We start from the raw sequence: 13,005 nt of genomic DNA, 5'->3' as shown, positions 1-13,005 counted from the left end.
TGACTATGTTAGTGGACAAGGGAAAAGCTACAGATGCCATCTCTCTGAACTTCTTCTTCTGGACTGTCCTCTGCCTGGACTTCCATTCTCTGGACACAGGCAGCCATAGTTAGTTGCACTTTTTTTATCTGACACTATGTCATTGATACTCATGTGAATAAAAAGTAACACAATACCATCAAATGAAATCTCTGAAGAGTTTAAAAGGGAACGGCTACTACTCTGCAAAACAAAAACAGCCTCTGTTTCTGTGTATTAAAGGTAGGAGAGAAAATACAGGAGAAGTTTTGCAAGACTGCAGTTTTCTAGCATTTCAGTTGGTTATAACTACAGGTTTGGAGGAAGGTATAAGAAAGAAGTGTACAGCAAAGCCACTTTGCCCAAATTGATCTCCTGTGTGACCATCTTTCTTCAACTTTCACTTACATTATTTTACTAAACAAAGACTTTTCCTAAGGAAAAAAGATCTAACCACTTTCAATTTTTCTTACTTCTTCTGGAAAGGTAGTATTGACTAAACAGGGTTTTTTTCATATCATTGAAAGCAGGTAAGTGGCATAACATCATTTTCCAATTGCAAGCAGACCATCTTCAGAAAAACAGTCTAAGTCCCACAGAACAGAAACAGTGGGAACTCTCAAGTTGATAAGAACCTTGGAAAATCAAGATCTTATTCAGGGCTCTAAGCAGAGATTTAACAACCTAACTCGAGGGACCTTTTTTTAAAAAAAAATCAAGCTGGTTCATTTAAAGACTTTCCACTAAACTTGCCTCTTTTGGCTTAAAGCACCAATGATTTAGATGAGATTGTAAAGATTTACTGTGCACTTTTCCTATCTTATTAGAACCAGTGATTGAATCAACTTACCTGAATTTCTTTGGTTCTGAACGTATACTGCTGAAGAGTATGACATTCAGAGGTTAAATTCCTGCCTACCTTTGATTTCGGCTTTATACCTGTAGTGAGCACACTTCCTTAAAAACTATGGATTCTAATCACAGAATCACAGAACGTTAGGGATTGGAAGGGAAAATTTATTTTTCATCTCACTAGTATTTAAAAAAACCCTACGAATTCAGCAGTAGAGTTAATATATTACTCTATGATTAAAAGAAAATAAAAAAGAAAATTAAGAAATTGTCAGATGCTTATATATAGAAGTTCTCTGAAAAAATGTATTTTTTGGATAATTGTTAGCCTTGCTAAATACTTATAAAACATATATTAAAAATAAACAGTTTCAGTAAAGACCTCCACTGAAACCTTTTCAGGAGATAACTGTTTCTTGACCAATATTACTAACAATGCATTTATTCTTCTCACTATGTAAGAGTCCCATGTGCGGGAACAAGGACACCTTTTTTGCTGTGTATCTATCAGACAAGGACAACGATCTGTCTCTCTGTATCCTTTTCCTATATTTTCACTCCAAATCAGAATAAATAATACGAGTTTCTGATGTCTCCCTGGATCTAAGTCTCCTCACCTCTCTCATGCTGTACACATGCAGACGCCTCTGTCCTTACAGGTGGATAAAGTGTACTGGATTTGTCTTACTAGTACAATAAAAGCAAGCAGGGGCTGTCACCTCGCCATTGAAGAGCCCAACATGATGAGGCATGTTTGCACACTCTTAATCTAAAACATCAGTGGAACAGCTCAGACGCTTTCAGTTCAGCATGTGTTTGTCTGGTTTGATGGATCACATCTACAATAATCATTCAATGAATGCTGTGCTGCCTGCGACCCTCCACAGAGCTTGCTTTTTTGGCTGAGGCAACCCAGGCTGATGCAAAGTTCACTGAAGTCAATGGAGAGACTCAGCACCGTCAACAGGATCGTGCTGATCTGAAGCCAGGACAGGAAACTCTGAGGAAACATAAGAGCTACTCTGTTTGTTGCCTTGAGTATTTGTTTAGTGTTTTGGAATTTACTGACTAAAGCTGCATGGAAGAAACTTGGCAGCTGGAGATTTTTGCCAAGTTGTGTTATTTTGGTTGTATCAGAACTCCTGAAATAAACCCAAAACTCCAGAGAGACTTCCATGTTTGTGCGATAGCCTCCTTGAACTTATTCCATCCAACCATTCAGGATCACCCTGGACTGGCAGATCTGCTCCAGTCCTGGCTAGCAAGGCAGTATTATGCTAAAAACTTGATGTGCCCAGTTCTCCTCTTACTTTACATTCACATATAGCCAGTACTGATTTAATCCAGTTTACAGAAAGAACAGAATTCAACATGTTTACTGTAGAGCCCAAGACAAAACTCCCAAAGTTTTAATTTCTTTGAGTGGCCACCATGATATACTTGCTTTTGCTGAAACAAGCATTAACTGAAGTGGCCACATCCATCAGTTATTTTACTGGACAGAAGCGAAGTCTCAGGTACCACATGTCACGAGTGGCTATTTTGTTGACTAAAATTTTGACAAAATGACAAAAGTACATTTTTGGAACTAAAAAAATACCACATGTAGAAGAGAACAGACATGAAAAAGGAGACTACAGATGATTCAGCTGGAGTTTGTGTTCATTAAGAGGGTTAAATACAAATGTTCCTGATTGTTTCTGTTGTTTATGAATCTCGACCTTCAGAACAGCACTGAAATATGCTGTCTCCTAAAGATGTTCCCTACCGATATGACACACAGTTTGTATTGTTTCACTGCACACAAGCATTAATATCCCAGAGGTAACCCACCCTTCTTTTAACGGCTGGTGACAGGTCCAATGGCTGAGCAAAAATCAGTTGAAGGAAAGGGAAGTCTTGTCGGAAATGAGATTAATCTTGTAACGAGTGTTCAGCCCTGATAACCCATCTGTGCAGAGAACTGCTTTAACTGGAGAGCAATTAACCTTCACCTGACAAGCTCTGTCCAACCGTTATAAACAACATTAAAGGCACAGGATCCCCCTCTTTTTTCCTCCTTTACGTAGACTAAACAATCAGATTCTGAATTCCATGAAAATGGTACATGTAACTGTGCCTTGATGACAAATCGCAGGAAAATTTTTTAAAAGGTAATGACTGTGTGGAAATAATGTGAAAAAGTCTCTGGCCATCCCTTTAGTGAGTTGAGCTGATTAGTAAAAAGCAACAATTTTGAGCACTTCCAAGGGATACCAAGGGAAGCTGATATGAGTACATCAAAGACTAACAATAATAAAAATGTATTCAAGTAGTTAAGAGCTAGCTACCTACATCCCAGGAACGTTGCTTTCAGGATGGAGCATGTATTTCCTTAGCATCTCTGTGAACCCAAAGCCAAGGGGCAACTTCATTGAATCCTAGGATCATAGAATGGTTTGGGTTGGAAGGGACCTTAAAGATCATCCAGTCCAACCCCTCTGTCATGGGCAGGGACACCTCCCACCAGACCAGGTTGCCCAAAGCCCTGTCCAACCTGGCCTTGAACACTTCCAGGGAGGGGGCATCCACAGCTTCCCTGGGCAACTTGTTCCAGTGTCTGACAGTAAAGAATGTTTTACTAATGTCTAGTCTAAATCTACCCTCTTCCAGTTTAAAGCCATTCCCCCTCGTTCTATCACTACCTGTCCTTGTAAAAAGTCCCTCCTCAGCTTTCCTGTATGACCCCTTCAGGAACTGGAAGGCCACTATATGTTTTCCCTGGAGTCTTCTTTCTCCAGGCTGAACAGCCCCAACTCTCTCAGCTGGTCCCCATAGGGGAGGTGCTCCAGCCCTTTGATCATCTTTGTGGCCCTCCTCTGGAACTGCTCCAACAGCTCAATGTCCTTCTTGTGTTGGGGGCCCCAGAACTGGATGCAGTACTCCATGTGGGGTCTCATCAGAGCAGAGTAGAGGGGCAGAATCATCTCCCTTGCCCTGCTGGCCATGGTTCTTTTAATGAAGCCCAGGATGCGGTTGGCCTTCTGGGCTGCAAGACTTCATTGCCGACTCATGTTGAGTTTTTCATCAACTGACACCCCCAAGTCCTTCTCCGCAGGGCTATTCTCAAGCCATTCTCTGTCCAGTCTGTATTTGTGCCTGAGATTGTCCCAACCCAGGTGCAGGACCTTGCACTTGGCCTTGTTGAGCTTCACAAGGCTGGCACTTCCTAGAGCTTCTTCACCTGTGACCTTGTGGAAATTACTTGCCAAAAATAACTTCAACTTGCAGAACTCGTCTGCAGTTAATTGGGCTTTTGCGTCAGGTCCATCTCTTCCATCCAACAGATGGTGCTCCAAGCGATGCTTTCACAGTGCAGTCTCTGGAAGGGCCTTTAAATCCAGCCTCAGATTCCCAGCCTGTTAGACCACAACATGAACTTAAACACCTGCCTTTCCCATAGTAGTCCGAGGAGATAAATGAACATAGGTCAAAGATGAAAAGTCATGATATACATGAAGCCACAATAGCAAAGGACTACTCAAGTCTATGGGGAAAGGCCAAGATACCAATCTCAGCCACTGTGGCAGAAACCTAGAATGACTCCAGGGGAATCATTGGCAAAAAAATCCACAAAATTTGGGCTGAGCTCCTAAACAACTTGGGTGAAAGCCTGGCCCCAGCCAGGCCAATGTCCAAATACTTTTTACTTCCTTTTGGTCAATTTCACTTAAAGTTTCATAAATTCTCATTCATTCTATTCATGTGCCTTAAAGCAAATATCCTGAAGTTACCATTAGCAATGGAGGTTTGCTGGCTTTGTTTACTTTTCTTTTGTCCTAGGTTTCTCTATTTCTTAGAAGCTCAAACATACAAGTTAGTCATGGTTTTATTTCTCTGTACAGTGAGGCAGAATTTCCATTTCAGTCATTTCAGTTGAATATATATGTTACTGTGGATTGCAAGAGACAGCCGTGACTCCTTAATATATCCAGAACATGCTCTGAACTATTTGTTGGAGAAGTCCACCTGAAGGGCTAGTAAAATGTACATTTTATTTGGTGATATATACGAAGAAAGAAAGTATGTAGGCAACATAGAGTTGGAGGGAGGTAGCTTGCTCTTAATCTGATGGACTGACAATGTAATTTGGAGCATCCTGATTTGCAGTATTGTAAAATACAGGGCCACTTTTCCTCCTGTTGCGGAGAAAACCCCAAATACTTCATAGTCCAACGCAACAGCCTTGGTCTTAAATTTTTACACAGACAGATGTGATGTGCTGTGCTGTGGCTTAAATGTTTAAAATAGCAACAGGTAGAACGTTACCTTTATATCAAACAAGAAGGGCTTAGATCTTTTTCATGAATTAGATATTAACAGATAGGAAGTTCCTATTGAAAGCATTTCCTGTATTGGTAGTCCCTGATTTTGGCAACTTATCTGAGTAGGAAATGAACGCAGGAAGTATCTGTCTACAGACTCTTTATCATCAAGGTAATTGCTGTGGCAGCATTTTACTGTTTATCAAGGTAATAAACATGTCGTCTAAAAAAAGATGTTTTTCAACTCTAAAGAATGAGGTTTAAAAAAAAATCTTACAGGCTAGTGTTGCAGTTATGCAAAATATCCCATGTAGAATTAATACGTTGCTACTTGTTTCTCTCAGCACAACCATAATTAGGGATTTGTCAAACAAAAGATTTCCAGTCTCCTGTGGCTTTTTTCCCCAGTTATAGCACTGTTTCTCTGTATCTCGAACGCTCATCTCTTTCAAACCAGGTAGGTCATTTTAGAGACTTCTGCCGCTTCCCGTAAATAGTTATTCACCACCCCTTCCTGCAGGTATTTGCATATACCCAGTCCTTTTAATTTGTTGTTGCGTTTCCTTCCCATCTATTAGGCACTGCTTAACCTGGCAACACACACATTTAACTAAGCAAGTCAGATCTTTTCCCAGTGTGAAAAGGTCATTCCATCCTAGTGACACCGCTTCCCACCCATCAGTTGAGATATACATTCCAAATAAACATAAACTGCAAGTGAAGGGAGACATCACATCACATGCATTCCTTACTTTCAATTTCCAAAATCCATCCTTCCAAAAGACCATTTCCCAGGTCCACTGTATGTGGGTGATCACTTGGTGTGCCCTTCAGTCTAGCTTTAAAAAATTGCTATTACTCATGATTCTTTTTTACCTTTTAACATTCAATTACATTTTTATAACAATAATGGTCATTTTATCCATCTTACTTTGAATCCAATTTGAATTGTGACATGGTAATTACCAGAAGTGGTAATCACTGGTTTGTACAGAGTAGTTATTAAAAACTATTACTAATGTTACTTATTACCCACTAGTATCCCTTTCCTGAAAGCAATGTCTAATCTTTCTAATAGGATGAGTATGTGCATAGTAAAAAATCAGCAACCCAGTGACTAAGGATGCATGCCAAGAAGAGAGATAACTTCCTTGTGATACAGGTTTGCAGCCTGAATCTCACCAAATTTCCTTAAACGTTTTGTCCCTCTGTTCTCCCTCTGTGATACGTTTTTTACAGTATTACATACTACATACTACACTTTACATATAACATATCTATATGTTACACGTATTACAGGTATTCAGGATTATATGTCCCCTACCTTCAAGGGGGGCAGGGCAGGGTAACAGAATAAATTGAGGGACACAGCACTATCCAACCTCAGGCAGGCTTGCTTACCTTTAAAATAAACCCTTCAATCATAAAGATATATCCACCCTTTAAGGAAAGGATTATATATTTTTCATATGAGAGCTTTGAAGTTCCTGTATCATTGTCAGTGTTTTGAACACAGTCAACATTTCTTCTATAACACACAAATATCTATTAAGAACAGCAAGATGACTAGCAAGCACGTGCCATTTTGTAAGACCATTGGCTTTTCATTACTGACAATGTGAAAAGCTGCTAGAATTTCCCTACTGTATAATTATCTATTAATTTTTTTAATAGTTAATGATGACTTTGATAGAAAACACATTGCTGTCAATGAAAAGATTTTTGTTAACTTGACAAGGTTTGGCACTACATGTGATATTTTCTACTCTATCACCTTTACTTTGTTAAAATTGATAATACAAGTAAAATAAACCCAGTTTTCCTTTTTCTTTTCTCCACTTTGCTGATTTTCAAAATAACTCTGTTGACTTGATTTAGAAACTGGCATTATGAAGCCTAGTTGTTTTTGAGTGAACAGTATAATATATTTTTTACTGGATTATAAACTAAAAAATAAATTATCTTCTCATGGCATTCACATTTCTCAAAACTACTTCTGCACTTATCTTTCAGCAAGTCATTCTCCAAGAGCACTTGATTCTTTTAACATTATTTCTGAAAAGCCTTTTGTAATTCATGGAGCTTGCTGAAAAACATTTTGTTAAGAGATAATAGAGTTCTTGTTAATAAAAAACAAACAAACCAACTTAGACAGTCAAACATACATATTTTCCAGCTGTTGTTCCTTGCCTGGGGACTTAATTCTAGAAAGCAAAATCCTTACATTTTACTTCATTTTGGCTTATGTAGCCACAAACCAGATTGAGTTAAATGACTACTGATTAAAAGCAAAAGCAAGCGACATGAAAATCCCCAAAATATCTTCTTCTGTTCTTATATGACTATTTATTCCTTGAAATTGTACACTTGAATTTGAGTCAGAAATACTAATTAACCTAGAAATAATTATAGGTCTGATTGTACTGCCTTTTTTGGAATAAAATCTTCATTAATTTGGTGGAAACTCTGAATTAAGGAGGGCAAACTCAGGCTAAGTAATTTAAGGCACTGCTCTTGCTTCCAATTCACCAGAGCACTCAGGTGTGTGCTTAGGTTTAAGAAGATCGTGTCATATCACCAAAGCTAATGGAAGTATTTACAGGCTTAAAGTTAAATATCATTGCATCATTTGCTAACTATGATAGGAACAAAAAGAGAACAATCTTTATAATTTTTTAATGCAAGGAACAGAAGTACAAATTATTGTATTAGTTCTGTTAGATTAAATGCAGATGGAGTTCTCTAAACAGAGACTTAAACACTTCCATACACCAAGAACAGATTTTTTTGTAACTGCCTCCAGTTTTTTTTTGCTTTAGAATTATCTGAGAGAGTATTTAGATTTTCTAAAAGAAAGTGAGATAAAAGCAGTACTATAGAAAAAGGCATAGACTAAGATTCAAAAAAATATTGCCACTATATACTGCTTTAATCAGTATATCCATACTCTTTCAAGCCTTAGAAACCACAAAGATTCTCCTGTACTTTATCAAATACATAAGACTTTTTCTCACAGAAATAGTAGCTTCCATGTGAATAGCACATTAGAAATCAGTAATAAAAAGTGGACATGCACATATTTATAAGTAAATTAGAGTAAAAGAAATATCCCCAAGTGTAAACAGTAAGTCATTGTAAAGTCAAGATAACTTACTGAAGAGCTTTTCTAAGAGTAAGCATAATTGCATTAGCATGCAGGGAGAGAAATATAACAAGGCCTGCTACATGGCAAGGAAGTAGAATTCTAGTTATATTCTTCTATTTCATGTTCTTTGCTCCACTATAGGATAATGGAGAAAAAAAAAATTACCTTCCAAGGTAAGTAATTTTAAGTAATTTTTTCTCCATTCTATAAAAAAAAAAACCCAACACCAAAAAAAGGCAGATGTCTTGTTCAGAAACCTTTAATATTTTCCAAAATTGTATTTACAGTAACTAGTGGGATGCTCATAATTAGCAGTGCTGTACTGATTTGATAATCTTCAGCTTCAGTGCTCTGGACTGTTGTGCCACTGCATGCATCTGTCAGATACTACTTGTGCCAGAAGGAAACATGTCACCTTAGTGCTGAAAGCCTGACTGTTAGAAGACTTTCTCCACTTGAAAAGAACATTTTATCCTTCAAATGCCAAAAAAACAAAACAGCAAGATCAGCCAAGTGTGCACCAGGTATAGGGAAGTGAATGCATTAGAAATATCATCCCCTTGACTGTGTACCAAAACCAAAATCCTGATTGTGGAGGCTCACTCCTTCTCCCGCCACTCTCCTCTCTGCGGTTTCTTACACCGCCCTCCACAGGAGCTGGTCTTGCTCCCAGTCAAAGGGAGAGGTCCCCAGTCTGAGCAAGGGCAGGCGATCTTATGGCATAAAGACCAGAATTAAAATAAGCCACCCATGCCAGAGCCTAGGAAAAAGGCAGTAATGCATCCTGCTTCTTAGGAGAATCTCTCCACCACGGCACTTTCCCCATCGGGGGGAGAAGGGGACGAGATGAGAAGTATCTCCTGGTAAAGCCACGCTCATGATGTCAACCCCAATGCCAGAAAACTTTCACAAATGCTTGCCTTCATAGATACCAATTAGCCCCAATTAAGCCAGCCTGATCTCTCATGAGTCCTGAGTGTCCTATGGATCTGTCTGCAGGTTTGTGTTAGGAAAAGGATGAATCAAAGTTTTACTGAAAGTCCACCTTTGCATCTGTGTATGTTTAGAACAATTTCTACCTGGTCATGAACAAATACATAGCCATTCACAACCCAATTTTGACATTTAATGACTCCACAGATTCCCTAAAGAGGAGACTGAGATCTTGGCACAGAGATCCCAGGTAAGGCTTTCCACCTTTCTTGGACACAGCCTCTTGCTGTCTATGTTGGGATAGCTGGGCTATCCATTGCCAGCAGACAGCACAGGCCATTATAATGAAATTGCAAAAAACATGTGCTGAACATAACTGCTTAGCAAAAGCACAAACACCCATTTGGCCTTCAAATGGAATTTATTTATTTCATAAACCTCTAAGTTAAATGACTTCTTTATGTACTCAGTATAGAAGAGGAATTGAATCTCTTTGGACTAGCTTAGCCTCATGTCAGAGTACATTTCCTGCACCTAGAGTACAAAGCACCTGTCATTTCTTTCCAGTCATTTTACATTTTACACTTGTATAAAAAAATAAATCCTCGCTTCAGAATATAAGGCCCTCCTAGCACCCTGGACACCCAAATCCTTTACATTTTGGGATGCCTATTTCTCCCTGCAAGTTTCACATTCCCAGATGAGGAGCCAAAAATATATGGTTTTTTTCCACTCAGGAGGTTTTGCTGACTGCATTGTATTAACAGGCTGCATAAGACACAGCTGCACACAGTCTCTCCTCACCTCTCTAAGTGTAAGATGGTGGGAAAATAATAAATGATGAGATACTGTTTACAATCATTTACCCTATTATAATTCAGACAACAAAAAATGTCAAAAAATAAATAGTAAGAGTTCCTCAAAATGCATATAAGATCTAATCTTGTTGTTCCATAATTTTTGACAAAAATATTTCCATCAACATCAATAGTCCATTCTGATTAATAGATGAAAAAAACAGCATTACTATCTCCACACATAGCCCTTCTTTTAGCAACGCAAAACTTGACTCCCTGAATCTCCAGATTTTTAGAGTGCCTGTGTGCTCTGAAATGAACAGCAAAACCAAAGGGAATTCAGCTGTTTCAGGACCTACTCAGCCTATAAGAGATACGGGCCAGCAATGCAGAGGAGATTCACATCTTTGTCTACATAGATAGCCTCTTGAAAGCACCACTGTTTGCAAAAAGAGAAGGTTCATTAGTTTTTTCTTAATCACACTGTCTTCAGGCAAGACTTTCAGACTTCAAAAACTATAACAAGAAGCACCAAATGATCTTTAAAATGTAAACATCTAAGCAGAAGCTACTGAGAAATCAAACTGCAGCTCCACTTAGCTAATGGCCAGGCATCGCTGCTATTCCGTATCTCTTACTAAATCTCTGGCATAATCAGAAAAGTACAGAAATACACAATACCATGAAGAAAACAAATACCTTGATCCCAAATCTGATAATACAATGCCGCAGAGTCCTCACTGTACATGCTGCTTTGCTCTTTATGTAAAATTAGTTTCACTGCCACAAAGTGTTTAGTTACAGTTATACTTCTGCAATTAATCACAGCTATTGCTATATCTGTAACTGCTATCTATTGCAACATACAAAGTAGCAAAAACTAGATAGATAGACAGACACATAGATTCATTCAGTTTTCTAAGTGACACAACCCTGAAAAACTCAGCAAAGTCATTCTTAAAAAAAAACAGCCATGCACTGAGATCAATTTATAAGTCAATAACAGAATTTTATTGTCCAAAAAATTAAAACAAAAAGAACACACCCATGAGATCTTGCCGCCACCATTAAAATAACATTCAGAAAGGTCCTGAGTAGCAGGATAAGAGTTTCTAGAAAAGCACGTAATTAACACCTGCATGAGAGCGAAACAAGAGCTGGTGTCTCTCATTCCCGCTTGCTAGTACTTGTGTCCCCATCAGCAAGAGAAACATTTAAAAGTATCCAAAAGGTTAGTGCTCTTAGGAACCCGTCCTTTCCTTGCAGTGCACACCCTCTCCCCTTATGGCAGTTCGCAAACACATCCAAGTTGTCAGAACGATACCTACAAGAAATTTCAGAAGCTCTCATAAAAGGGCTTCGCACATGCAATCCACAGCACTGAACAGTGAATTTAAAAAAACCAATTTTTTTTCCGAGTTTGAAGTTTTTAAGCCTTGCGGATGGTTGGAGTAGGAAAAAGGAAATTTACTAGGCAGTACAAAGGAAATCTTGTTGTCCTCTATTGTGGCAGTGGGGGTGTTGCCCAATTCTAACTTATCTAGATTGATAAAGGAAACCAAAGAACACGCCACTGAAAATAATTCCAACAAAAAGGTACCCCTTTCTTACCTTAATAGTGCTTGCCATAATGTGATCAAGATTATTGATCGCTAATAATTGCTAATAATAATTATTGCTTCGCTCTGACCAGAAAGAAGTTTTGATGAGGTTGTTTAGAGCGGATGAGATTGTGCTAACTCTGGGAAATGAAGTCAGCCAATGGCAGGAAGAGGTTTCTATTGGTCCTGGCCACTGCAGCTCGAAGAAACAGGATATTTGGGAGTGAAGAGATAAGAGTTCTAAAACAATGTTGTTTTTCTTGATGTTATGTGACTAAATTTTTTTATTTCTTTTTTTTTTCCTTTTTTTACAAAAAAGTCAGTTGCCTGTGACTGTCTGGGCAGGTGTGATCTGATGTGCAGTAAGTGTGACATGCCACTTCGAGGCAGGATGCAGATGTCAGATGAAATGGGCCAAATTCGGCACTAGCTTCGTGCGGTCTATTCACCGGGGAACTGCTGATTCAGGGCCAAAGCCAGACTTGGTATAAGCGGGTGTAACCAAATATGTTAATAAAGTCTAGCCCTGCTTACACCACATCTATATTTGTCCATTAACTTCACTACTGGATTCTTGAGCTACTGGCGCTTTCTAGCCTATCTGATCTAGCACAATTTTTTTTTCTCAGAGAAGAGGCAAGTAGATTGGAGACAGTCATTTCTTTTTGATGCCTCCTTCTTACTGAGGAAAGGAAGCCATAAAAATAAATAAATTTCAAAATGCCTGAATGCCATGAACAGTCCTAAATTTTTTATACTCTTCCTTTACTTCAGAGCTCTATCCATGCATGAATATGAGGTAGTCTGACAATGCCCTTCCTGGAATGTGATAGTAATTTTTTATTCAGTGTTATATTTTTATTTGTCCTTTTGTAGCACTTGGCAGTCACAGGGCACCCCAGAATTACCAGCTGTGCAAATAAGCACCATCCCTGTCTCAAACCCTTGCTTAGGAGTGCTGAACTGGAGAAAAATTTAAAAAAAAAAGAAAAAAAAATGAATAAGAAAGGTGAAGTGTTTCCACAGTACCAGCCAGCATAAAAGTCCACATGTAAAGAACCACTAAGGATCTAGTGCTGGCACAACTCTCTTGCTCTCATCAGCCTCGCAACATTTTGTGGTTTTGTAAAAGATACAGATCCTGGTGTCAAGACATTCTGAGCTTTCAGCTAGAAGATTAAAGCTTTAAAATAGGACCTTCAAAACTTACAGAAAAAAATTAAAAGAAGTCAGAATGTATTAATTTTTTAATAACCTTGTAATTTTTAAAATCTGGTCTTACTATAACCAGTTTATGATTCCTCAGTGCTTCCTGTATCAACATCAAACCATGAGCACGCTGCTTGAAAGCACTG

At 38.5% G+C, this 13,005-nt stretch overlaps 1 protein-coding gene across 2 annotated transcripts in view; it reads right to left on the bottom strand.

Moving 5' to 3' along the window:
* Positions 1-11,733, bottom strand: part of ERG (v-ets avian erythroblastosis virus E26 oncogene homolog) — a 62,087-nt gene extending 50,354 nt beyond the window's left edge. The window contains exon 1 of one of the 2 annotated variants that reach the window (XM_010183122.1): positions 11,661-11,733. In XM_010183122.1, the coding sequence (XP_010181424.1) occupies positions 11,661-11,678 (18 nt within the window). In that variant the 5' untranslated portion in view covers positions 11,679-11,733. The remainder of the gene's footprint in view (positions 1-11,660) is intronic. The other variant, XM_010183123.1, reaches the window with a different exon arrangement.
* Positions 11,734-13,005: the final 1,272 nt, after the last annotated feature.

The sequence above is a fragment of the Mesitornis unicolor genome, unplaced genomic scaffold (assembly GCF_000695765.1).
Source record: "Mesitornis unicolor isolate BGI_N332 unplaced genomic scaffold, ASM69576v1 scaffold2304, whole genome shotgun sequence".
NCBI lineage: Eukaryota > Metazoa > Chordata > Aves > Mesitornithiformes > Mesitornithidae > Mesitornis > Mesitornis unicolor.
This window is presented reverse-complemented; position numbering and strand designations above follow the sequence as displayed.